Source organism: Aspergillus novofumigatus (genome assembly GCF_002847465.1).
Source record: "Aspergillus novofumigatus IBT 16806 chromosome Unknown P174scaffold_5, whole genome shotgun sequence".
In the NCBI taxonomy this organism is placed as follows: domain Eukaryota; kingdom Fungi; phylum Ascomycota; class Eurotiomycetes; order Eurotiales; family Aspergillaceae; genus Aspergillus; species Aspergillus novofumigatus.
The window spans coordinates 2,751,944-2,776,924 of record NW_020194278.1 but is presented as its reverse complement, the minus strand read 5'-3'; the positions used below and the strand labels follow the sequence as shown (position 1 = coordinate 2,776,924).

General features: G+C 49.9%; 12 protein-coding genes across 12 annotated transcripts; 7 read left to right on the top strand and 5 right to left on the bottom strand.

The window, feature by feature from the left end:
- Window positions 1-317: 317 nt before the first annotated feature.
- Window positions 318-4,162, bottom strand: tof1 (putative DNA repair protein (Tof1)). The gene is made up of 4 exons (XM_024832001.1): window positions 4,029-4,162; window positions 3,740-3,977; window positions 1,571-3,679; window positions 318-1,518 (listed from the first exon to the last, which is right to left on the bottom strand). The coding sequence occupies exons 1-4, from the start codon at window positions 4,113-4,115 to the stop codon at window positions 422-424; spliced, it is 3,531 nt and encodes a 1,176-aa protein (XP_024681873.1). The 5' UTR covers window positions 4,116-4,162; the 3' UTR covers window positions 318-421.
- A 236-nt stretch (window positions 4,163-4,398) lies between these two features.
- On the top strand, window positions 4,399-5,575 carry P174DRAFT_392131 (3-hydroxyacyl-CoA dehydrogenase family protein; the record flags this gene model as incomplete). Its single annotated transcript, XM_024823541.1, has 3 exons — window positions 4,399-4,603; window positions 4,660-4,759; window positions 4,845-5,575. Exons 1-3 carry the CDS (start codon window positions 4,475-4,477, stop codon window positions 5,573-5,575), a joined length of 960 nt encoding a protein of 319 aa, XP_024681872.1. The 5' UTR covers window positions 4,399-4,474.
- A 291-nt stretch (window positions 5,576-5,866) lies between these two features.
- On the bottom strand, window positions 5,867-6,971 carry P174DRAFT_432591 (BRcat and Rcat domain-containing protein; the record flags this gene model as incomplete). The annotated part of the gene is made up of 3 exons (XM_024825759.1): window positions 5,867-6,038; window positions 6,089-6,613; window positions 6,667-6,971. 3 exons carry the CDS (start codon window positions 6,969-6,971, stop codon window positions 5,867-5,869), a joined length of 1,002 nt encoding a protein of 333 aa, XP_024681871.1.
- A 736-nt stretch (window positions 6,972-7,707) lies between these two features.
- On the bottom strand, window positions 7,708-9,642 carry arp6 (actin family protein). Its single transcript, XM_024824206.1, has 4 exons — window positions 8,983-9,642; window positions 8,212-8,920; window positions 8,096-8,158; window positions 7,708-8,040 (listed from the first exon to the last, which is right to left on the bottom strand). Exons 1-4 carry the CDS (start codon window positions 9,476-9,478, stop codon window positions 7,902-7,904), a joined length of 1,407 nt encoding a protein of 468 aa, XP_024681870.1. The 5' UTR covers window positions 9,479-9,642; the 3' UTR covers window positions 7,708-7,901.
- A 160-nt stretch (window positions 9,643-9,802) lies between these two features.
- Window positions 9,803-11,172, top strand: P174DRAFT_443154 (uncharacterized protein). Its single transcript, XM_024827753.1, has one exon. It carries the CDS (start codon window positions 9,854-9,856, stop codon window positions 10,967-10,969), a length of 1,116 nt encoding a protein of 371 aa, XP_024681869.1. The 5' UTR covers window positions 9,803-9,853; the 3' UTR covers window positions 10,970-11,172.
- A 43-nt stretch (window positions 11,173-11,215) lies between these two features.
- P174DRAFT_505268 (uncharacterized protein) lies at window positions 11,216-14,500 on the bottom strand (the record flags this gene model as incomplete). The annotated part of the gene is made up of 2 exons (XM_024831253.1): window positions 14,042-14,500; window positions 11,216-13,994 (listed from the first exon to the last, which is right to left on the bottom strand). Exons 1-2 carry the CDS (start codon window positions 14,254-14,256, stop codon window positions 11,216-11,218), a joined length of 2,994 nt encoding a protein of 997 aa, XP_024681868.1. The 5' UTR covers window positions 14,257-14,500.
- Window positions 14,501-15,891: 1,391 nt separating this feature from the next.
- Window positions 15,892-17,538, top strand: P174DRAFT_227453 (uncharacterized protein). The gene is made up of 2 exons (XM_024821396.1): window positions 15,892-15,985; window positions 16,055-17,538. Exon 2 carries the CDS (start codon window positions 16,113-16,115, stop codon window positions 17,415-17,417), a length of 1,305 nt encoding a protein of 434 aa, XP_024681867.1. The 5' UTR covers window positions 15,892-15,985; window positions 16,055-16,112; the 3' UTR covers window positions 17,418-17,538.
- On the top strand, window positions 17,539-17,943 carry P174DRAFT_227450 (uncharacterized protein). The gene has a single exon (XM_024821395.1). It carries the CDS (start codon window positions 17,659-17,661, stop codon window positions 17,884-17,886), a length of 228 nt encoding a protein of 75 aa, XP_024681866.1. The 5' UTR covers window positions 17,539-17,658; the 3' UTR covers window positions 17,887-17,943.
- Window positions 17,944-18,385: 442 nt separating this feature from the next.
- On the top strand, window positions 18,386-19,994 carry P174DRAFT_443151 (60S ribosomal protein eL13). Its single transcript, XM_024827752.1, has 5 exons — window positions 18,386-18,420; window positions 18,541-18,574; window positions 18,680-18,726; window positions 18,862-19,020; window positions 19,147-19,994. Exons 1-5 carry the CDS (start codon window positions 18,418-18,420, stop codon window positions 19,582-19,584), a joined length of 681 nt encoding a protein of 226 aa, XP_024681865.1. The 5' UTR covers window positions 18,386-18,417; the 3' UTR covers window positions 19,585-19,994.
- A 75-nt stretch (window positions 19,995-20,069) lies between these two features.
- Window positions 20,070-22,395, bottom strand: P174DRAFT_392116 (uncharacterized protein). Its single transcript, XM_024823540.1, has 2 exons — window positions 21,319-22,395; window positions 20,070-21,262 (listed from the first exon to the last, which is right to left on the bottom strand). Exons 1-2 carry the CDS (start codon window positions 22,218-22,220, stop codon window positions 20,278-20,280), a joined length of 1,887 nt encoding a protein of 628 aa, XP_024681864.1. The 5' UTR covers window positions 22,221-22,395; the 3' UTR covers window positions 20,070-20,277.
- A 147-nt stretch (window positions 22,396-22,542) lies between these two features.
- On the top strand, window positions 22,543-23,561 carry P174DRAFT_443148 (oxidoreductase-like domain-containing protein). Its single transcript, XM_024827751.1, has one exon. The coding sequence runs from the start codon at window positions 22,550-22,552 to the stop codon at window positions 23,360-23,362; it is 813 nt and encodes a 270-aa protein (XP_024681863.1). The 5' UTR covers window positions 22,543-22,549; the 3' UTR covers window positions 23,363-23,561.
- A 200-nt stretch (window positions 23,562-23,761) lies between these two features.
- Window positions 23,762-24,824, top strand: P174DRAFT_409411 (DUF3245 domain-containing protein). The gene is made up of 2 exons (XM_024824205.1): window positions 23,762-23,994; window positions 24,062-24,824. The coding sequence occupies exons 1-2, from the start codon at window positions 23,813-23,815 to the stop codon at window positions 24,585-24,587; spliced, it is 708 nt and encodes a 235-aa protein (XP_024681862.1). The 5' UTR covers window positions 23,762-23,812; the 3' UTR covers window positions 24,588-24,824.
- The last annotated feature ends 157 nt before the right edge of the window (window positions 24,825-24,981 follow it).

The following is a 24,981-nucleotide window of genomic DNA, read 5'->3' as shown; positions in this document are numbered from 1 at the left end:
ACGCTCGTGTTGCGGTCTCGTAATGCTACTCGCTGCTATCAGAAGATAGATGCCATTGGCCAAACGTCGATAATTTGATGTGAAGCTGCTTATTTGGGTTAGATGGAGCTCCAATTGTTGTCAAAATATTTACTCGGTCTAAAATACCTTAGGGTTTGGATGTGCCGCACCTTCGAGATACTGGCGGACACAATGGGAGATGAGACATGGTGCCTTGTCGATTGCTGTCGATTGTCAGACACTCGATTGGAAGTGTTAATATGAGCACCTCGAGCCTGGTCACTCAGTGGAAGCAGAGCATCTACATATGGATACTTCGTGATTCGGTATATATGCGAAAATGTACATTCATTCCCATGCCCATCAAGACCCATCCCGAACACCGCATGCAATAATCATTACAACATGATAGGTATACATCTCAATCTGAATCGCTTTCGATGACAAACCCAGCCCGCATTCTTCGCCGAGGCGGTGCAGCGACAGGTGCTGCTTCATCATCATCTTCATCTATAGTATCAGGTGCAGGGGGCTCGGTATCGCTGTCGTCGTTCTCCGGACTCAGGACTTTGTCTCTATTACGATTCCGGCTGAAAGCTAAATCATCGTCGAAATCGAGTTCATTTTCTTCGGAGGTAACAGGTGTGTCTTCGACGTCGTTAGCACCTTGGAGACAAGGTGAGCCTTGTCCGAGAGAGTCTGGCGACCGAGCGTCCGTACCGGTCATGACAAGATCATCATCGTCATCGAGCCCTTCAGTCCGTTGCTGGCGTCGCTGTCGCTTGCTCTGACTATCTGCGGTCGAGGCAGTGTGCTGATCGCTTTGCCGCTTGCGCCCACTACCTTTCTTCCGCGAGTTCTCGCTAACATCTTCGAAGATCCCGTGAAGCAGAGCTTTCCTGATTCTTTCTGCCTGCTCCTTTCGTCTCTGTTCCTCAAGTCGAAAGAACTCCTGGTCTGCTTCTTCATCTGTTTCCTCATCACTGGCGTGGATATACAGATCGCTCTTTATCTTCGCTTGTCGAGCTAGAGCATTTTCCAGGCGTGCTCGACGTCGTTCCTCCAAGTCTTCTTCGTCGGGTTCTTCATCTTCTCCAGCTTGCTTGCGTCTCTTTTTGCGCTGTTCCTTCAATTGCTCGAGAGCGTTAGCCCTTGAACGTGGGTTGGGTGGGAATAGCGGCCCGTCTGGGACGTTGTCGTCGCCCTCAGAATCGGACCCAAAATCAACGTCGGCCGTTTGGTCATCTCTGTCTCGTCTTGTATTGTTTCCTGATTTTCTCCTTATCAACTGGCTCAAATCCCGGTCAGCGTTCTCTGTGACAGGCTCAGTCAAACACTGTTCAATGATGGATCTCGTGTGCCGAAGATCTTGAGAGGTGAGTGATGAAGGGACGATCCAGGAGGCTCCAGGAACATCCTCCATGCCTAGACGCTCGAAGCGAGCCAATGTCAAAAGGAGACGTAGTTTGGCGTTGGAGAACATGGCCTTCTGGCATGACTCGTTGTTGGGTTTGACAGCTGTTTCATGTTAGTCACCGTACGACCAGCTAGAAGAAATCAGAAGACGTACGAATCATTGGGTCGGGAGCTTTTTGTCCTTCTGAGTGCTGTTCCTGACTTTCCCAGGCCTCTCTCTCATCGGCTGCCGAAGTTAAGACATCACTGACCCATTTGACCAGGTAAGTGTGCTCATCCTTGGCCATGACATGCACAACAATCTTTATTTTCTCGTCCGTTGTCTTGGCTTCTCTGGGGTCAACTTCGAGCTCAGCCGGTGGTCTTTTAGAGGCGGATATTGTCTGTTTCTCATGCCCATATTCCAGGTAGAAGACGGTCGAGTTGATCTTACTGAACAGGAGCTCTGTGATCAAAGCCGGGCGTTGATCAATCTTCTTGATCATGCGCCGAATAATCTGCCGGACCAGTTCCTCCCATTCCTTGAAGATCGGCTTGTTTGAATCCAAGGCACCCGGACCTTTGATCATGCGATAGAAGAGGTTGATGATGTCAAGGCGGAAAAGTAGAACGCTCATCTCTTGCTTGAAAGCTATCCTGTAAAAGTAACGATGGGCTCGTTTCAACTGGTCCACATTCAGTTCTTTATAGTACTTGGTAAAAGCGATAAACGTGTCAACACAGCTCTGGTTGCAGAACTTGGCGGCAAAGCGTTTGAAATCGAATTTGCGCTCCTTCGAAATTCTTTCGGCGTCCATCAAGTCTTCTTCTTCGGATGCTTGCTCCTCGTCATCGCCTTCGATATCGGCCTGTTTTGCCTGTTTGGCTTTGCGCTTTGCGCGGCGACGGGATCGGATCTGCATATCCACGTTCTCTTTGGAGTAATGCTCCAGCATCTTTAAGAAAACATGAGCAAGCTCTGTGCATGCATCCAAGTAGCCAAATCCTTGGTCCTTGTACCCACGAACGATGGCGATGATGCGGTCATGGGTAATCTCTTCATAGAAAATTCGGTTCTGGATGTTGTCGGCGATCTCTTGATCTTCTTCAAGCGGTGACTGAGCCATCTCTTGTACAGTCAACAGAATCTGCGTGAAACAGCGCATTTCTGCAGTGAGGTCTTCCACGTCTTTGTTGTCATAGCTGTACTGCATTGAGCGGTTCAGAAAAACAAATGTTTCCTGGTTGAGGACACTGGCAACAAGTGCAAAGCTATCGGGTTCTATCTCCTTCAACGACTTGTCACCCAGATGCCGTTTTTCGCGTTGATGTGCTCGCCGCACACGCTCGGCTTTAAGAAACCAGGCAACGGTATAAAAGAATTGTCGTGTATTGATATCCATGACTCGATCAGCTTCACGTTCAATGGCTTTTCGAACATGAGTGAAAAGCGGATTGAAGCCAGAATCCAAAAACTCTTCTACAAACATCCGTAGGTTCTTCGTCGCGGTCGAGTTGAGATTGACGGGCGTGTTAAAGTCGTTGTTTGCCGTCACTTCGGCTGCTCTTCGACGTATCTGAGGCTTGTTCCACTTCTTGCTCTGATCCATCTTGTGAAGGGTTGTCTGGCTATCTTTGAGCACATCTTGTCCCGACACTGTGGAGACCTTGGCGTCATCGCGTTTGACCCAAATCATTGTCCCAAACCTACCATGCCGAGTGGGTGCGTTCTTTGCATATTCCCGCCGCAGAGAGGACTCCTTCTGTAAAAGTTCACCAAGCTCGTCTGTGCGCTTTGCCTTTCGTTGGGCGTCGTTCATGAAGAGTTTCTCCACGTTGACTCCCTTGGCAATGTGGAATAGTATTTCGAGGAGGACCACATCTTGAAGGCTGAAATCTTCTCCTACATTGGAGCACATGGTTAGGAGAAGAGCGAAAGCATCTTGATTCTGAAAAGCATTGATGGTCGCCGATCTTGACGTTTCCTCTTCATCACCCTCCGCCGCAAGGCGCGTATTCGGCGAAATCACCGCGATATTTCGAAGGAAGTATAGCATGAGCTTCAGGATGCCTTCATCCCGAGCCGTTCGTTCGGATCGAGGGACTGCCATGCTGGGGAGGCCGATTCGGATGATGGTTCGGAGGATGCTGTCGCTACCATGACTGAGAATACCACGTTTATAGAGAACCTGGGCTTGTTGCAAATACGGCGTGTGTCGATGATGGTTGACTGTCATTTCACTGTGTACCTCCAATGGCCATGTCAGAGGCACCAACAATTCCACTGTCCTTCGTCAGATCACGGATCATCGAGCTCCTGTCCGTACCCATTAAGCTCACTTACGGCACGCCAATGCAATCCTCGACATGTGTTTGCTCATTTGACCACTTGTCGACCAGAGGGTCAAGATCGGCAACAGGTCGCCGTTGACGAGATTCGCTTCCCCCAGACATCGTGCAACATCCATGCGATTGTTCTTTTCATCGTATAATTTCAACCAACGCTTGATATCTCGTAGACAGGCCAGTGCATCGTCACCCAAGACGTAGCGGTCCGCGCTCTCGCCATTGAAACCTCCGAGCTGCAGATATTAGCACAAGTTCTTGTGAAGGAGGGTATCGAGTCTACTTACTGCAGTAACAAGGCTGTAAACATGAGCGCGGACATCAGGGTCTACGACCTGCACACTCTCGCTCAACGGCGCACCTTCTTCATCCATAGTCGTCGGTTCAATTCCGGTCGTCTGCCGACGCTGTTGTCTAGCAGACCGATAGCATCACCATAAACATTGATAGTGATGAAAAGCCCACCTTTAATTCGCGCCCATAGCAGCAGCCAATGTTAACGCGTTATCTCACGCGTTTCGCGTTTATTAGTCCAGCCTCGGCTTACCGGAGAAGGTATTTACCCGAAGGCCGAAGATAGCCGATGACGTCGGATCACATGGGTCGGGTGTATATGGGGAAGACAAGCCAGTGTCCGATAGATCTTCGGCTGTTTTCGTTTTACTTTTCTTTCGTTGTCTGCGTTCAGTTTCTTTTTTCATTCTCTAGGACGCAATTACCATCGTCTGCCGCCATGTTCTCAGCTTCAGTCCGGGGTGTGGCCCGCGTAGGCTCGTCAATTACCTCTCGTACCTTTAGCACTTCCACCGCCGCCTATGCTGCCGAGGTTAAGTCCCTGGGTGTGATTGGGGCTGGTCAAATGGTGAGCATGCTTCTATACTGTAACTTTTCGTCAGTCAGATGCTAAGTGGGATGCAGGGTCTAGGTATTGCTCTTGTTGCTGCTTCAAAGGCCCAGGTTCCTGTTACCCTGATCGACAATTCCCAGGCGTCTTTGGACAAGGGTCTCATATTTGCCGGTATGCTGGATACCGTCCAATTGTCCACTACACTTCTGTAATTTCCAGGGATATTCCAATTAACAATCAATCTGTTCCGCTTCAGACAAGCTCCTTCAGAAGGATGTCTCCAAAGAGCGCCTTACTCGGGAAGCTGCCGACGCCGTTCGTGCGCGCATCACTCCCAGTCTGAACATGGACGATCTTTCGTCCGTGGACTTTGTGATCGAGGCCGTTCCCGAGATCCCCGACCTCAAGACCTCCATCTTCTCGAAGCTCGCTCAAATTGCCCCTAAGCATGCCATCCTCGCAACAAACACCTCGTCTATCCCGATCACTAAGATCGCTGCTGCCACCACAGCCGATCCGACAGATCTCCAGGCTCCTTCCCGTGTGATCTCCACTCATTTCATGAACCCCGTACCTGTCCAAAAGGGTGTTGAGATCATTGCTGGCCTGCAGACGTCCAAGGAGACCATAGACACCGCAATTGCCTTTGTGCAGCGCATGGGCAAGGTGGCAGCCGTTTCGGCTGACTCGCCTGGTTTCCTCGCTAACCGTATCCTCATGCCGTACATCAACGAGGCTATCATCTGCCTGGAGACTGGAGTTGGCGCCCGCGAGGACATTGACAGCATCATGAAGAATGGAACAAATGTTCCCATGGGACCTTTGACCCTGGCTGACTTTATTGGTCTTGATACCTGCCTGGCTATTATGAATGTATTGCATCACGAAACTGGAGACAGCAAGTATAGACCGTCTGGGCTGCTCAAGAGGATGGTTGATGCTGGTTGGTTGGGTAAGAAGAGCGGAAAGGGCTTTTACGACTACTAACCCTGGTGACTCAGTGTAATGTTTGAAGTAACATATAACGTGATATCCCTTACTGTATGCTACCACATGGCTATATATACCGTATCTACCGAAGGACGGAATATCCAGCATTGAAATCTCAAGAGTTGGAACAGTTATTTGCATTTGTTTCATTGTAAATGGTCGTCGAGAGTCATCTTCAGCATGGGGATCTAGCAAAATAATGGTTCATAGTACAACAAAGCATATCGCCTCAAATCAATATATTAGCCAGTTTCGTCGATGGATCTTTGTGGACTTCGGCATCGACACCTATTCTTCCAGCTCTCTCTCGGCGAATTTCATGGCAGCCACGATAGCAGCAAGCTCACCTGTATCATGTGTTCCCAATCCGTCTCCGAGAGGCGCGCCGGCTTGGCATTCAGCGGTTACGTTCCCTAACGCGTTGTGATGGCAGATAAGCCATGGTCCACCACATTTGTAGCTTGGGTGCGTCAGTATTTTGAATGGCCAGGATGAAGGGACAGTACTGACCAAAGATCTGCACCACATCTACAAGTTATACGTTGGCAGCCCTCATTAAGCTCGACCATTGCCCCACAGCGAAAACATCTCTGCCAGCCTTGAGTTCTGGCAAGTTCGAGAAATTCAGTCAGTCCGGGGTCGAAGGAACATTTGCCAGGTGCATGAGCCTTGTCCCGACAGCCCGGGCAGATGGCGGTGCCACAATACGGGCAGAGCTGTGTCCCTGATTGACTTTCCAACTTTTCAAGCGGTATCCATTTCCCGCACCTCATCGCGGGACAATACCGGCGTTCTCTGGCCGGTGTCGCATACTCCCGCGTTTTCAGCTTAAAAAGGGCTTTCTCCTTCTCGGTCAGTTTCGAGAAAACTTGCTTGGACGGAATCACCTGCGAGCAGCACTTCGGCGGAAACAACTGCTCATTTGCCATGGCTGTGAGTGCCAATCGGCTGAAACAATAATCGCAGTATTTGTGCTGGCAAGGGAGAGTCTCCAAATTCTTAGCAGATTTGCTGTTAAAGCAGACAGTGCAACGTCTGTTTGCAGTTAGTAAATAATAGAGCTACCCAAGCTGTGCAAATGAACTTACTCCTTCTTCCGTAATCCTCGGCAAAGGCGCGCCATGTTTTCAATGACACCAAGTCTTGTGAAGACACAAAGGCTCTTTAGCCCTGCGATACGGGCTTGCAAGTACGAATCATACTTTCCGGACGCTGGACGAACATCCATATTTCGCCTGCTTGTTGCACGATGAGCGCCTGTGGATATTGGTTTCTTGTCCGAAGCAGCTCCTAATGGAGCTACCTTTTTAGCATCACTAGCAAGCAGTCGCTCCTCTTCAGCGCGGCTCTGAATGAACCCGGAAATAAAAGATGATAGAGTGATAGAACGCATGATTAGCTCGATTGATTCATGATCATATCCACAGTTATCTTGAAGACGACCAAATCTGGCGACCTCGATATGCGCCCTCGAACTGCTTCGGTGATCGTAAACGAGGCATGGCAATTGCCAAGAGAGTGGTTGTCGAGTCACAGGTCTTATAGCATGATAGTATGACGATGAAGTCTGTAGTATGGTTCTGATAGATATGTGTCCTTCATTATTTCGTCAGTCGGAGCTGAAAAGGGACGAGAATAATCTGGTATGACCCCTTCCCATGGCACCTTCAACCGAGGGTTTATCGCAGGTGCCTGAGAAGTGCCATGGTTCGTGTGTCTCTCAACCTCATGCGCGCGGCCCGTTTTTCTAAGGAGTCGTCATTTGACATGGAGGCTTTCCACCCAATGAGTACTTGTTCCGGCGTGGGGGAGGGTGTTCTGGCGGTACAATAATGACTGCAATATGGAGAGAAAGAGGATGAAGTGAACCACAGATATCAACATCTCTAATGCGGAGGTGAGAATCACTGACATGTAAACCTTGATGGAGCAGCCCGTGCGGGGTACGACAATAATACTAATATCATCGCTTGCTGATGACTTCTACATCAAAGAACTGCTGGGAACTCCGTAGATCATCTTGACGCATGATGGAAGCCAGCCTGCTGATTCTGCGAACAATCAGCGCCATCCATGGGGTCGCGAACAGAACAAAAGCAAAAATAGTACAGACTGCTCACCGGCAAAATCTCTAGCTACGACATGTGCACATTTCCGTTCAGTCTTCAAAGTCTCAGAATCATTCAGTTTATTGTCGAGATCAAGGGTATCATTGAAATGCAGCATTTGAAGAACACCCCAACAACGGTCATGCAAAATACACAATAGAAACCCCATACTCCGGTACCGATTGAGAGGATGCCCGCAGGTAGCAAAGCTATGCTCAGAGAACGCCAGAAAATTTCCGTCCTGCCCATGACGAGCCATACTCCTGATATTCCTGACGGGTGATGGCGAGTTTCTTCAACTCGTCTCTGTTCGTCGCTAATCGTGACGCTCCAAGCCATGTGGAACGTATGGGGCTAAGGTCAAGCTGATGAGAACGTGATCCAAGGGAAACTGTCAAGGTGAACTTACTCATGAGGGCGCCGAACTCTGACAACGCATTCTGCCGAAGCTATCTGTCGCAACTCGCTTTCCCTGAGAAGGTGTTAGAACCGGAAGTGATGATCATCGTAACACAGCAGCCTTACAACCGTTCCAAGAACCCTGGAATCAAGGTATTCCCTCCGACGACCAGAACATTTGCTAGGAACGACGGATGTAGTCCGGTAGGCAGAACTGAAAGACTCTGAAGAATGATGTCTGGAACACCGGCTTGCTTCATACCAATATCACTTGGTGTGAAGAGTATTTCTGGCACGGTAAAGCGCTCGTTTCCCAGAATCAGCACGTCCTCGGACAGAGCCTCAGCATTGCCACCAGAAAGGATACTCTTCCTCTTCTTGGCATTCAAAAGAGGATCATGCGGTCGCATGAAGCCCTTCTTGCTTGTGTTAGGGTCAGGTAGCACATAATCAACTGTGATCCCTTCGGCTGCGTCTGTCAAGCCACGTTTCCGGTTGCCCTGCCATGTCTTTTCCAAGTCACCAGCAAAGTCATTGCTTACGAAACAGACAGCCTCCTTAACCTCGTTCATGATGTAAGTTTCATCGACCATGTTGTACTGCCTCATGGACACCATCTCTTTCAGGTAATTTGTTAGATGTTTACCACCAATATCGAGTCTCCGAATGGCGCGCTGGATGGGTTGCCCATTGTAAACTGGAGTTACTGTTGTATGAGAGTAGCCGGAGTCGACGACAAGTAAGCACTCCTTAGCTGAGACCGGAGACGAGGAGTCCTGTCCGATAGGGTCTCCGAACAAGGATTGAACTTCATTCCAAGCATTCAGCATCGGTCCTGGGAAATCAGCATCAATAACCAGATGTAAGACAGCAGGGGAATAAATCCGGCTCGCTCACCTACACATCTCACATAGCCGCCAAAACCCCATTCTTCCATCACAATCTCATCAGCATTCCTCTGTAGGGTTGGCAAAGCGTTCGGTGCCTCAGTAAGCACGAGGGTTGTATCTTCTGGAGATTCAATCCGAAGATCCTTCGACCGTGCTGTCTTCTCATCGAAGAACGCGGTTTCCCATATTTCCTTCTGTGCTTCCCAGTTGACAATGTACCCTTTCTCCACTGGACGCCTGAACACCATCTCGTTCCAGTCGGTAACTTGCGAGTTGAGCTGTGCACCAATGTAGATACGATTTCCGCGTGTTTTGGCAATGGCATTCGGAATTGTGCTGCAGGCTGAAAGAGCCTGGTCTAAATCTTCGGGAGGTGGAAATTGGGGCGCATACCCAGCTTTCATAGTATATGCGCCATTGTCGATAACGAATGTCTTCTCCGGTAACGACTGGACTTTCGGAGCAGAGTCTCGTGCGGAGATGCGAGGTTTAGTAGCGCCCATCCTGTCAATGAAACATACGGAAAATTCTTTTTAACTTATTGGGGTCTGTTGTTCGACATCATCTGAAAAGTTCTTCACGACGGACTGGTGCTGTAATAGAAAGAGAGCCGCGTACGTGATTGATAACAAATATCGCAGCTCAGCCCGAAGGAGTTTGTCCGATCCAGACGTCACAACTGAGAAAATGTTACAGACGCTTCAATGATCAGCACAAGTGCCAAGGCCGGCGCCAACTGGACAGCTCTGACCGCAGGTGACCCCGCAGAGCCCTAATCAGTAGTTGCCCCGCAATCTCTAACAAATTTCTCCTCCATTCAGTGATTACCTGCAATAACAAAGCCAAGATCGGTATTCAGATCATCAAACCCCCTCAGAATGGCAAAACAGCTTCGGGTCAGCCTGACGACGACTCTCACTCTCCTGGAGCAACTCCAAGCAGCTCTTTCAGCTCCCGCCGGAGATACCAAGCCCGCTGAACTTTCGGGAAAAGATGCCCTTCCCCTCCTTTCCACGTCAGCTACCGCATTGAAATCCCAGGTCACAAAGCTGTCCCTCTTGACGATAACTTCTCCATTCACTCACTCGGCGGTTGGCACCGTCCTTTCGGCATTGAATAGTTCCGTGCTCCCGTCTCTCGTAACGGCGGCTCTCCTTGTCACTCCTACCGATCATACAAAGGCTTTCCACGCGGAGATACACGCTTTGGCGAAAAGTACATTGAGGGAATTAACTTTTTTGGTAACCGAGGTTCAAGCTGTTGCCGAAAAGACGGACAGGGCAAAGGAAGGTCAAAAGAAAAGAGGTGAACTTTCGCAGGCGGAGAAGGATCCTGTGACAGTCGCAACAGGGCGTGTCTGGGATTCATGCGACACATTGATCGATGTCGCGGCTAAAGGTGTGGTTGGTTTCGTGATACGGCGCGTCGAAGAGTGGCGGGATCTGGTGCGTGATGCAGTGGAGGAGATTGAGGATTGGGATCCAGAAGAGGACGGGGACGAATTCTTTGATGATCTCTTGAGTGATGATGGCGCGAAAGATACAAAAGACGAAGAGAAGGAGGAGGATACCGAGGACAGCTGCGCTGCGCTACATGCGCAGAAGAAATCGACTCTCCGGATTTTGAAGCCTATTGCTCAGATATACCCTGCCATTGTCGCGAATCGGCTGAAGGGCGCTGGCGATGTGCCGTGCTCATCTACTTCAGGGATTGGCAGATTAGAACGCTTGATGATGAACTTACAGCTCATCCCGGAGCATGTAGATGAAGTCGCTGGAGCCCTATACGAGGAGGACTTGGGTAAATGCACTCAATATCTCGGCAAGGTTAAACGCTGCGCCATGAACGCTGTCGACTCTGTTAAACCGACTTGGGATACGGTGGACGCTCCCGACAGTCAGCAGAAGGAAGATAAGTTCACAATATGGTCGAAAACATGGATGAATGTTTTGGATGAAGTCAGCAAATCTGTGGAGGCGGACAATCAAGAATGAATGAATACGTGGAAGGAGAAGCGACCATTCGTGGATTACATTTACAGTTGAAGAACTGCCACAATTCAAGAAGGCCTTTCGCAACTCGAACATCTGATAGCCCTGTTAAAAAATCTCCGAATCGAGTAAGTGTGAAAATGGCGTATATACATGATAGGAAAAAGGATCACCAAGATGGGTAAAGAAACTATACACTGTACAATCAATGCAGTCCGTCAAAAGACCAAGATCGGGTGCCGAGATTCGCTAGATGATTTCTGACTCCGGAGTCTTGTTTTCCTCACCTCTGGACTTATTCCTGCACAATGACTCCTCGTCCGGTTCCCATTCCGCAAGGTCTTCGCTTCGAATACGATCCTTCAGCCAGTCAAGGATCGCATCAGTCCCTTTCGCCACGACTTGCCATCGGGGAACCCGAAAGCTGTTCCCCGCTACTTCGAACCTTCTCAAAGGGGAGCCGGTGCCCCAATTCTTGCTGCAACCCTCGGCCCTCAGCAAGCCAAGTTTTGGCGGAAGAGAGCTGATGTTGTTGTTACCAACGTCCAGCACCTGGAGGCCCTGCACAGCCTCGAACTCCAAAGATTGAAATCCATTGTCCGCTGCGAGAAAAGTCATCAACTTCGGATAGACCTGGCGCACCGCAGGAAGAGGCCCCGAAAGGCGGTTGTACGAAACATCCAGAGTCGTCAAAGATGCAGCCGAAAGATTGGCTAATATCGGCTCGATGGTTGTCAATCTAGCGGAGCTTAAATTGAGGATTTGGAGATTCGGCAGTGTTAGAGGTGTAGAGAGAACGGATGAGCTGCCCAGAGGGTTATTCGAGAGGTCAAGGTCTGTCAGGCAGTGTGCTAGTATGCTGAGAGCCAGCACAGGTATGCAGGTCAACGAGTTATGTTGCAGGTACAGGCAGCGTATATCATTGAAGTTGATCCGCTCCAACTGCTTCAGGTCCACCTCTGACATTTCTGAATACGATCGATCAAGGACTCCCCCCGGTTTGACCTGCCACGACGTCATCTGAGCCGGTGTTTCTGGTGCAAGAGTGAATTGCGTGGCGACCGAGCCTTCTTCATCATCGGTGTCCTGAGGCTCTGGCTCACACCTGTTTCGCAGATCACGCTTGATATCATCTGTATTCATAGTCAAGAATTTTCGCTCTCGCAGTGGATTGTTGGCTAAGCGAAGGGTGGAAAGAGTCTCCATCAATCCGATCCTTTCATCCAATTTGGATATATTGTTTCCCGTGAAGTCAACATTGCGAACGTTTTGCAGCTCGACAAAGCCCTGCGGGATTGCTGAAAGACTATTGTCTTCAGCCGAGAGAGTCAAAAGTGCGCTCCAAGTGCTGATGTTCGGCAAATGCTTTATGCGATTCATACTGATGGACAAGGTTTGAAGGCTAGGCATTTCGAGGTCTTCTCGTTCTGATATCGCTGTCAGCGCGTTGCCGGTTACATTCAAGTTTTGTAATGAGTCAAGTTTCGATAGAGAAGCTGGTATCAGCGTCCCAGCTAACTTGTTCCTGGGGGCTCTGAGATCTCTAAGAGGAAGCATGCCAAGAGACTCGAAAGGGAGAGAGGTCAGTTGATTATCACCAACATCTAGAATCCTAAGGCAAGCCAAATGTTCAAGGCTTTTGGGCAGTGCGGTTAGAGAATTCCCGCGCAAGTCCAGGACCTCCAATCTGGTAAGGTTCTTCACGTCTGAGGAGAACGAACCCTCCAAGAGATTGTTTGCTAGCTTCAAATCTTTTAAAGCCTCCATTTGCATGACGATCTGAATGCTCTTCGCGTCCAATTTGTTATTGGATAGGTTCAGAGTGTGAAGTCTTTGCAATCTTCTGAACCCCATTGGAAGGTTGCGCAGCTGGTTGCCATGAAGATCCATAATCTCCAGTCCAGCAAACTGACTGCCTCGTTCGTCTTTGTCTGAATCGATATCGAACGGATCGACGTCGGGGAAGGCTGCCTCCGACAGCTCAACAAATTCATTGTCCGCAGCGATGAACTTGATAAGATCGACGCTCTCATACCAATCCGTCGTCGAGTTAGGATCGAAGTCATACATAGTCATGACCTCTTTCGGTATCTCTGTCAATGACATGGCCGCAATGTTCAAATGACCCGAGATCCGCCCTGCTTCCACACGCTTGCGGAGCAACCCATTGTTTGAGTCTTTGGGCTTTTGATTGAAGGGATCTTCCACATTGAGGTTATCAAAGACATCAACAGAGCCGTTTTGGGAGTTGTTCTGCCTTGCAGATGCTTTGCGCGCGGCTTTCGCCTTAGCAATGCTCTCCCTTAATGCGCTGGATGACTTGGAAGCCTTTCTCATTTCCATTTCCGACTGTTGCTCTATTGAGAGGTCCGGCGCATTCAGCTGGGTTGATGGCTTTCTCGAATTATTTATAGGGCTGGAATTGTTCGCCAGAGATCTCCTTGTCTTTTTCACATGGAGTGGAGGAGGCGGAGGTCCCATGTCTGAAAACGTAGCGTTTGCGGACGTCTTGCCCAGATCCGGGCGATGATTCGGCGATTTGCTTGTCGTATCCTTAACCCTGTTATATAAGCTTGCTCTTATAGATGGCTTCTTCAAGTTCGAAGCAATGTCGGTACCAGCCAACGATGTTCTCTGGCCGGTAAAAGCGTCGTTTGAAGACAAGCTTGGAGCGGGTGATATCCTAGACCTCGAGGGAAGTTGTATTGCAGAAGCTTGCTGTGGAAGAAAATCATTATCGCTAGGTCGCCGCGTAGTTGATGCCCTCGAAGGTGATCTTGAGGCCATCACAGATGGTGTCCGAGACGGGGACCGTACCGGGCTGTTGCCATTGAAGAAACTAGATTGCCTGCTCGAGGGGCCAGGTGATGGAGGGATCCGGGATAATGTCTCGATAGTCCGTTCCGATAATGAAGGTCGAGCGCGACCTCGGCGCTCTGCATCTACCACAGCGGCGTCTGTTCCCAGCATCGGGGTTTCTTCCAAGGAGTCTCCCGCCTTTTCCGACCGTCCACCATCGCTCAGTCCACTGTTGGAAATGTCTCTCTTCTGTCGATGTTTCTCGGGGTCCTGTACGACAATGGGTATTTTGGAGGAGGCTTCTTGAGAACGGTCTGCTCAGACGGTCTTCGGAGCCTTGTAGCATCAAGACCGGGATCTGCGCGCAACTTTTCACGGGAAGGGGAAGGTTTGATGGATCTGGAAGCGCTGGACGTTGGCAAAGGCAGTCTGGAGGCAGCCAGCCGAGGGATCCCACTCGGTCTAGTTGGTGTTTTCTGTTGCTGATCCATTTTGCGACCACTCGGTTGCCGTCAACGCAGACAAAAGTTATAGGGGCATGCGATTGTTGATATGCGTTAGCATCACTGATGATATCAGTAAGGACGTCGCATGCTCGACCTGAGAAATTCTGTAATCGTCTAGAATTGGGAGACAAGAGTCAGAGCAAATTCAGATGAACAAAATCGTGGAAGCAAATAGACTTTGGTCAGACTTGTACGCTGTCTAACAGTCAATCTTGTCCATATCTCTTCGTTGGCAACATCGATGTTTATTTATTTTACTCCGTACGGAGTACTTTGTTGTACTAACTACTTGGTGCCTGATAATAGTGCCTGAGGCCACTCTCCATTCGTCACCAACTCAAGTAATCGCTGGGGTCCCCACTTCGGCATCCCGAGACAGATCCCAGATCCATAAGAGATTCACCAAGGGTTAGCCTCAGGTACCATTAAGCACATAACTTGAGCCTTCACGTGCCTCTATACCCTGTTGTCTTGTTGTCTGTACAGTGTTTACATCTAATGCTTCACTAACCTCTATTAATATGATTCAACGGGCTTTATCCTCGTTACCTTGCTTTGTTGGTAAGCAGTCGTGAAGCAATATATAGTTTCTATATTCCGCTGGAGAGGACTCAGAGCACCACAAAACGCTTTTGTTGTATCCGTTAATATGACGCGGCAACTGCAACAAACAAAGAGCGTTCGTCAGTGGATGGCTGGTCCGTTTATAAACCGGCATAGTACTAGAGTCTGGGCTCTAGGATATGGACATCTGACCGTCGCGGAGATAAAGGAAGATCCCTAGTAAAGCTATGCCGCTCCTCGGATACACGATACTCCCCATATTAATGCTTTATAGCTCGTCACAAATGGCACATTAGGACCAATTTTGTCTCATTGAGGTACTTCTACCCTGTCTAGCGTTTAATTCTGGCAGTTGCCTTGATGCTTCATCGTAATCGTAAGGGAGCATAGCCGGCATAGTAACGAGGAAGATATTCGACCAACCCTGTCATTGTATTGCGATCCTTCCGATGACGTCCGCATCATTCATTAGACTTAAGACTCATAGTATCAAGTGCTATCTTAGAGCTAGTCTCCGTAAATACGTCAGGTATCGCGTTGCCTGAGTTACGAGCTATGGCCCAGGGAGGTTCAGCTCTTGTTTACCTTTTTCCGAACTTGAGTGATCTCCATGCTAGCCTCATTCGGAATGTGTGGAGTTTTGGCGCGCGGCTGGACTCACGTGGGTGGAGGCGGGTGGTCATAATTGGTCCAGGCCGAAAGCGTCGCAAGCGACTCTCCCAGCCCCCGATGTGCGAAACTCCCGCTTGCGACATCCCGTCCTTTAAGGCATCAAATCGCCCGCACGCCGCGATCCTTGCGTCTAACATCACACATACAATATTGCTTCACCTCATTCCCAGTCCTTGAGACCCCTTGCTCCTATATCATTCTGCAAAAGATCTATCAATTACTCCATATCTGACTTCGTCCACGGCTGTTATTATCCGTACTTGATTAGAACGTGCTTCTACCGGCGCTATCAGTGATAAGACCAACTGCTCATCGCCGGGGACTAGACTGAGCTTGCAATTGTGTCTCTGTGTCAGCACGTTCGACAGCTGTCGCCTCTACTTAGACATCCTTACGCTGTCATTCAATCACAAGTACAATATCTATCGCAACCGACCCGGCGTACCTGTGGGGTGTTGACGTGCCAAATCCAAGTCCGGTATGTGCTCGTTTGTTGACAACAAGTGATCTAGCCCCACGTGGTTGGGTGATGCTAACACACCTACAGTGCGAGGGTCTACCCCACGGAATATAGCATATCTCAGTCAGAGCGCCACAACTATATCATGTCTCAAGAATCCCAGTTATCGCAGAGCTCACTTGCTCCTCCTTTGGAGCTTCCAGGGCCAGCCACTCCGGATCGACGGCCAAGTCTTTCTGCTTCGCCTGAGCTGGATGAAAAAGTCCAAAGCCAGGTCTCCCAAACCGATCAGCGCAAGCTCGTCTCCCCACCTTCATTGGCCTCCTCAGATATGACCCCACCCCCATCGTCACAAGTGCCCGGTGCTCCCTTGCGGCGGTCAAGATCTCGATCGACCACATACCTAGCATCTCCTCCGGATATTGAAAAGACTCTGTGCGCTGCATACGGTGCATCTGAGAATCTTCCGTCGGTCGGTGATATCGACACTGCCGGCGAACCCGAGCTGCGTATAATCGCCAAAGAGCTCCTCAGTGTTGCGCAAGAAGCCCGCATGTCGGCGCTGCATTTCAAACTTCAGAATAGCCTTCTGTCTTTCACGAGTAATGAAGCAATCAAGCGCGCCGAAGTTGAACATCAGCTAGCGAGGCGGGAGGTGGAGATTCTTCAGAGTTCCGAGTACCGAAATAGACATGGTCCGTCCGAGGTGAAACCACTGCAACCTATCTCGAACGCGGAACTGGAGGCCGCCCTCAAGCGTAATCAAGAATTGGAGAGAGTCAATGCCACGCTCGATCGCAGACTGCGTCGCGCGAAGAAACTCATCGAGCAGGAGAAAGAAAAGTCCGAGCTGCTCATGGAGGAGAATGATCTGCTGAAGAAGCGCATTAGAGAAAACCGCGAGCATTTCTCTTGGATGATCGAACGTGGTTCCATGTCCCCGAGCCCTCAGACTCAATCCCGCACGCCTCAAAGAAAACCAGTTCCCCACTTCCATGACAGTCCCAGTCCACACATGAGCCGCGGTGAAAGCCACCCGTTTGCTGCCCTTCTTGCTGCAGACAGAGTTCTCAACAGAGGATCTTCGGATTTCCAATCATCTCCACAAAGGTCGCGTCAAAGACAGCATTCTAATGGCCACGTGCGGGGCACACATTCATTGTCTTCGCTCCCCATGACACCGTCGCAGTCTCGGACGACCCCCGAGAACATCTGTTCTTCACTCCGACCAGGAATACTCAGGATGAGCAGCGTGACCGCGACAGCACGATCTCTGCCTCGGACATTGAAGAAGCCGAGACAGAAGAAGACATTCCAGCCTCTCAAGCTGATTCTCCTGCAACCAGCATGCTTCGTCCCGACCCTGTTATCAGCCAGCAGGAGACTCGAAGTGCGGCAATTGCCCCGAAGACGAGCACATTATTGCAGACAAAATTGTTCGGACAGGTGAGGAAGGCTGGCGTCGACCGTCCACCGAGCGGACTAAAACGCAAAGCCAGCATTGACGATAGTGCGGCTTCGAAGAAATCGAAGGCGGCTGAGGGTGTGGGTCTTGGTATTGAAGCGTAGACTACTTAATGATTGTGTATACACGTGCATAATCTTTACTATGCTCCTTGCCTTGACGGATCTCGCGGTAACCCACGCGACCGAACTCGCTATGACATTGCTTTCGATTCACTGCGATATTCATGAATGTCTCTTTACTGTTTGCCTTCAGCTGCGCCTTTGATTTTGATTTACGCGTTGCTCCCTGCAAGGGGGCACTAACGATTGATGACCCTCACAAGACTGACATGTGGAATTGGTGTTCTCTTAGGCGTCTCTTCCTGCTTCTGAAGCTTTTGTTGTTTTCGATATTATCAGGTTTACAGTACGGCCACCGCTGCCTTTCCAGATTGCTTTTCGGACATCGGTGAAGTTTCCAAATGAAATATTAGCAAAACGCCCTGCATGTCAGGGACGGCCTTGAACAACTGCTATTCATGTAGAGAGGCATAGGAGTCTTGTAAATGTAAGAATAACTTTCCGACCTGCCTAGATTAGTAATACTGTAACAGACTGCAATGCTTCCAATACGGAAGATGAACGTCAAGCATCACAAAGCATCTAATGACAGGAGCCGCACAGCTTGTATGTCATGATAGGACAATCAAGGAATTCAACACCTAATAAAAGACTGACTTGAATCGATCCTGAAGACATGGCAGTAATCGAACAGGGCTGGGATTCTGTAAAATCTTCTGTATTGAAAGTTACGTATCATGACACCTTACCACATCCGGCAAGCAGGGTAGGGCTCGCTAAGCGAGGCGGTGCGGCTCTGCGCGGTTGGCCACACCAAAAAAGTTCCACCCAATATTGAACGACTCTTTGGAGTCTTGAGACACGACCAGCAACAACCCACGACGACGACGACAATCTCCCGGCTCTGATCTCCATCCGTCACAATGGTGCGTTATATTATCCTCGCTGTTTCAAATATACGGATAGATCGTTAAGATGTCTATTTCGATGGTCACATTGAGAAAGGGCTGGCATGCTGATTCGATTTTTTTTTGATGGTGATATAGGCGATCAAGCACAACAACCAACTCCAGAAGCACCGTGAGTGAGCCCTCATGAACCGGATTTTTTTTACGAGACATGGAAATCCAGACTGTATCGCATTTTTTTTGAGAATTGATGGCCTGACGGAGATTTTGATATTAGACTTCCACAAGGACTGGCAGCGTCGTGTGCGCGTGCACTTCGACCAGGTACGAATCCGAAACCTATACCCTTCCGAATTGCACCTTCAAACGACGACTGGACACCTCCAGAATTGCCCAACTCAGAACGGAGCGAACGAGAATTTCTTTGAGTGTTCATGGACTGACATTTGGGTACCATAGCCTGGCCGCAAGCACCGCCGTCGTGAGGCCCGTCTCGCTAAGGCCGCCGCTGTTGCTCCTCGTCCGGTTGACAAGCTGCGTCCCGTTGTGCGCTGCCCTACCGTCAAGTACAACCGCCGTGTCCGTGTCGGCCGTGGTTTCACCCTTGCTGAGCTGAAGGTAAATTCATCCTCAACTTGCTTCGCACAGAGCGGGGAGTTAGCGGTGCCTCGTTTACCACCCTAACTCTTTATCCGCATGGGCTGGAATTGGACGAAGGCTCACAACACTTTTTTAAACCAATAGGAAGCTGGTATCCCCAAGAAGCTCGCTCGCACTGTCGGTATCGCCGTTGACCACCGCCGTGTCAACTACTCCAAGGAGTCGCTCGTTGCCAATGTCGCTCGTCTCAAGGACTACAAGGCTCGCCTGATCCTCTTCCCCCGCAAGAGCGGTCAGTTCAAGAAGCTTGACTCGTCCGCCGACGAGGTCAACGCTGCCAAGGCTGCTTTCGCCGCCGAGGGCAAGACTGAGGGTTACACCACCAAGCTGGGCGCTACCTTCCCCATCAAGAACATCTCCGCCGCTGAGGCCGTCACTGAGGTCAAGCGCGATGAGCTGCCCAAGGGCGAAGAGGCCGCTTACCGCCGCCTGCGGGAGGCCCGCAGCGAGGCCCGCTACAAGGGCATCCGGGAGAAGCGTGCCAAGGCCAAGGCTGATGAGGAGTCTGCTGCTAAGAAATAAATGTGATTCTCAGCTAATGATGATCGGGTCGATTTTCAAGTCGGGGATTATTAGTGTATTGTGGCATGGCGTGGCTTCCCTTTTCTCTCTTCACCTTTGTCCTTAAAAAAGCTCCCAACCTCTCGAAATGCAAATGTCCCACTTTCATGTTCACAGACCGGTCCTCCCTGCGAAGTTATCGATCAACTTAATGAAATACCTTTCAGGACGCGTCTGCTGGCTCTGCTGTTCATTCCATGGAGCGCTTGGGTAGAATTTGCCGACTATACCAGGGACAGGCAGCTTGGGCACCCTTCTTGTGCCCTTCCACCTAAATATCCATGCTACATTTAGGGCCAATTTCTCAATGCATGGACGTGCAAGAGGAGATAGAGGAGGATTAGCAATTGCATGACATATACACCAGATCTCATACAAGTGTGCACAGGTTTTTACATGGTATCTTGTAGTTTTTCCAGGACATGTATATCCGCAGAAGTACATGTACTCTGCACGTAAGCCATAAGAAACAGTGCCGCATGCTTGGCCGGGTATTAAAAAGTTCTCAACACATCCATATGCAAGAGGTAGCCAAAATCCAAAAACTCCAATCTCGGCGCCTGTCTCATCTCCCAACTCAACCCTCTGTGCTTTTTACATCATCCATCACAGAAGCGAAGCGAGGTTATCGACATTACAAGGGTAAATCTCTCATTAAGCGTGTAGTCTTGAGACCTTTCCCCCGGCTTTAACACTGAACAAAGCATTTAGGACGCACTCAACAGCTCGAATGATAACATCGGCCTCAGTTTCAATTGTGCCCCGATGACGTCTGCTGTCCTTGAGTACCTCGTGGAAGAGCTTCTTGGTCTCTTGTTCGATCTTCCTGCTAGATGTGCCACTACTCGTGGATCTCGCACCGATGCTGATATTCGGCGTCAGTTTAGGTTCGCTTGACCATTCGTCCATGCTCAGATCGCACGAAACGAGTAATTTCATCCCAGTTTCTTTGGATTCGAAAAGCATTGTGCTGCGCTTGATGTGTGGCAGTAGACGGCACGGGTCCGACTTATCATCTTGCTCCTGTTGTACGCTGTTCTTTCCAGGAGCACCGACCCCCAAGGCAGGCCGGCCAGTCAGGTTTGCGTGACGTTTCTCGATTTTGGACCATATGAGAGCACGTGACAGCATTGCTTCCCAATACTGATTGATGCCCTGACAGAGGCCCGTTATGTCTATTTTCAGGAGCGGATTGGATAGCCTTGAATCGATCCATCGTCTCAGTGATGTAGGGAGTTTTGTTGCGGAAGTTCCAAGACTCGTCGGGACTGATATTGAGGTCAAACATTGTAATTCGGTGTTCGTCTCGTAAATGACAGGTATATTGTAGATGTCGGATGGAAACGGAGCTGGAGCAGATAGTGTCAAGTGATGCCTCTCAAGAAGGGTATCGTTCTTTGGGTCAGAGGTAGTGTTCGAATGCGCCGTCAAATTCAAGGGTGCAAATACTGTCCAGTATGGTTTCGCTCGAGCAGATACTTCGAGGGCAAACGGATTCGTGGGGGAAAGGGACTGCTGTATTGACGGCGCGAACTTTGTGGAGAAAGGTAATAGGGTGGATAATAAGGACGATATCGACGGATCAGCTGCAGGACGTTTTGCATTTTTGCTGGCTAGATCTTCTGCGACTAATATAGAGCTTGTTCCGAAACCAGTCAGTGGGTTAATGCGATAAGAGTACCAAACAAAACTTACATGAGTTTGTCCAAGTCGTGGTCCGGTTCCATGGTCTCATGTTGTTGGCCCAACCTCTCTGACCAGCTCTCCAATTCCTCAATGTCCTCCCTGAGCTTTTTCAAGTCGGCAGAGAGCTCTCTCTTGAGTTTCTGTTTCTTCACAACAGGTTCTGGAAGAGATTCTTTCGATACAACGACGCCGAGTCCTGACAGGTCACCTGTTTGTGACCCATAATCAACCCTCCTGAGCTTGGAAGGGCTTTTCTCTAGTAGATCACCAGTTCGCCGCGTTCGGAACCTCCCAAGCTGCGTGCTAGGACTGCTGCTCAAAAGTCTCCTTGGTCTCTCGGGGGGATTTTCCAAGCCTAATTGAGTCGGCGTCGGGGGGAGGTCCGGTTCCTCAAATTCTTCATGCAAAGACGGCTGCTCAGAATCAAAGCTCACATTAACTTCTCCTGTCGCGCTGCCAAGTTCAGACGCTAGCTGATCTTCCGGGGTGTTTATAGGTTCTGGATTTGTCGCAGTATTTGGTAAGTTTGCTGGAGACCCGAAGACGAAGTCTGCAGGAGTGATTTTTCTGGACACTCGTCTTGGGGGTGCAGCAAATGCTTGAATTCCACTCGACCGTCGGGTTGAAAACGGCGAGCGCGCATCTCCAGCTTGTCGCGCAGCACGTACAGGGCTTGCGGTCGACGCCAACGACGGTCGAAAGGCCTTTCTATCCCGTAGCCCAAATGCTCCCGCCTCCGCCTGCTTCTGCTGATTATCCTGATCCCGGTCCTTCCCCGGTGACTTATTATTATGAGGGCGTTCCAAAATCTCGGGATGCGATCTTGCCAGACTCGCCTTTGTTGGCGCTTGAAAGGTCGGAATCCTGGAAGGGCGCGTTCGAGCGTCCCCCCTGAGGGGTTGTGAACTCATTTGCAACGCGTCGCAAGCGGTAGTAATTGTTGACCCGAGTGATTAGCGCCGCTCGCACAACTCGTAACTAGGCATCCAAATGGTGTAAATGACTTATTTCGATAAATCTATCCTTCACGCAATAGAGGCGACTGCTGCCTCGCGCCTTAATCGCATGAACCTGGTTTCAACATCGTGCAGCATGTGTTCCGCGATAAGCATACCTAGTTAGACATATCCGCGGAATCGGGATAGCTGCGGGTTGTTTGCATTGTTTGCCTAAATGACATAAGTTGCTCGTTTCCCGCGGCCTTCGGAAGTTCTTCAACATTTAATTCTGGAACTCAAGAATGGAGTGCTACTCCATGCATATCAGGCAGTCGATTCTTCGATGTAGAACCCGCCCATGGTGCTTCAGGCACGTCCGGGTTACGACCAAGCTTTCTTTACCCCCCTGGCCAACTTTATCAACGACAAGACAATATGCCTTCACTCCTCCTTCCCACCGCGAGACCGCCCACGACGATACCCTGGCCAGCTTAGAAGATTCAACGCGTTCGCAGGCGCATCCGTTATCGGGCTACTACTACGATATTCTCTCATCCAAATCACCCTACAGATCTCATGCGCCGACTTCCCGCCCAGCCGCCGAGAAACCAACCCCAGCAACAAACGTCAAGCCACAATCACCAGAAGAGAAGATGTCCATCGTGTTCGGGTCGCGACTTGCTGGACCAGGCCGTGCTTCGCGTTATAACCCCGGAAGTATGCCGCCCGAGTCTCAATGGAAGACGATAAACGGGGTGGCCATTCCGCCCCGGCCCGAGGAACCGGACAATTGCTGCATGAGCGGTTGTGTCCATTGCGTGTGGGATGATTACCGCGATGAAATGGAGGAATGGGCCAGTCGTGTGGAAAGCGCCAAGGCGAAGGGCACTACCCAGAAGGCCACGGCGGATATGCGACAGACGCCCAGGGCAGAGGTTGATAGTGCGAGTCGTAGCATGGATGACGACGGCGGAGGTAGCGAAACTAACTGGCCAGTATCTCACGAGGCAGATGATCTCTTTGCCAATATACCAGTTGGTATTCGCGAATTCATGAAGACGGAGAAGAAACTAAAAGAAAAGCAACAACAAGAGAAAAAGAAAGCGCGGATCTGAGCTTCTCCGAGTTTGGATTTTGTCTTGCGGGAAGTGATTGATGTAACGAAGGGTATATAGTCTACGTTCCCTCAGTGTTGTACATAGTATTTTGAACCTGATATAGACTAGATTCTCTAGAGATGTACATAGATTCATTTTGCGGATTGATGCGCTGAGATTCGAAAACAAACTTGCTGCCGCCAGTACCACAGTGGTCACAGCATTATTATACTAACCATTTGCCAGCAGTCCATTCGTCACTATGAACAGCGAATGACAGTAAATCATCAACTAAGAGGCTCTTACTGTCATTTTACCTCAGCCATATCAGATCCTCCTTACCAAAGCAGGCGGTGAACTTTCTGCCCCCATATTCCGCCCTGCTATCGCAAAAAGTTCCAATCCATCAGTGGTGATCTTCTACAGTCAGCTCAACCAATCCTTATATATAACATACGTGAAAGAAAAATGTCGATATCGAAAACTGAAACGGACATCATTCTCAACAAAGCCAATGTTGCCTTAGCACGCAGCCAGCGTCTAGTAGCCTCCTGGCTCCCTCCGCCGACAGACGAAGAAAAGGCCCGTGTCAAGACAGAAGAAGAGCTGCAGCGAGAGGAAGATGAGATCTTCACTGCTGTTCCAGAGACGTATGTCCTTCATTTTCCCTGTTTGATGCCAATGTCTATTTCCAGGTTTACTGAGTTCCCGAAACAGACTAGGTGTCGGCGCGCCCCTCCCCGAAAAAGCCGCTGACGGGAGCTGGAACCGGACCGAATTAGACTCCAACGATAAGCTCCGCAAACAACTCCTGGGGAAACACTACAAGAAGGTCATGGCTGCTTCTGCTGGGGCAAAATCGGGCAAGCCGGTGGGCCGAAATGGAGCACCCGCTGGGAATGCGGCGGCTTCCTCGGCGGCTGGAACGGGAGATGCGGATGATGAAGATGATGATGATGATGATGAAGAAGGACGAACGGCGGTGGTAGGAAGGAAAGGCGACCTTCGGAAGAAAGCGGTGGATTCGGCACGGAAAAGAAAAGCTACGACTGATATCGCAGAGGACGATGGCAAGGGCCCTAGTGGCGCTGGTGAGATCAAGGATGGAGATAGCGAAGACACTGCAGCGAAGCACGAGGGCCCCTTATCGCGACCAGCGCCAGGGCCGAGAGGTCGGAAGAAAGCCACAAGTTTTTTGGATGAGATACTCGCCGATCGGTCGAAAAAGAGGAAGAAGCGATGATGTTGGTCGTCAGGAACCTCCCCTAATCTTTCAGTTGTACAACATGATACCCAGATATCCGATGAAATATTGAGTTTGATAGACAGCGATTCACGTGAATACAGCAAATCCTTTTTGTGGACCTTCTCGTTGTCGTGATTGACCTTATTCTTATAGTTAGCCATACTCTCGAATTAGTCTCACCAGTTCCTGACCAACATCCGAGAGATGGGCAAAGGCTGCAGACAATATTCTGTCACCGAGTACATGCACACGGACATAATTGCATTAGATTCTAGATTCCTATTGTAGATCTAGCTTGTGCTCAAAAATAAACATGGTCTGCCCCACCCAGCCCCAGGGTATATAGTAAGTATGATATGCGGAAACCGAACCTGCCTATTCCAAGTTCCCA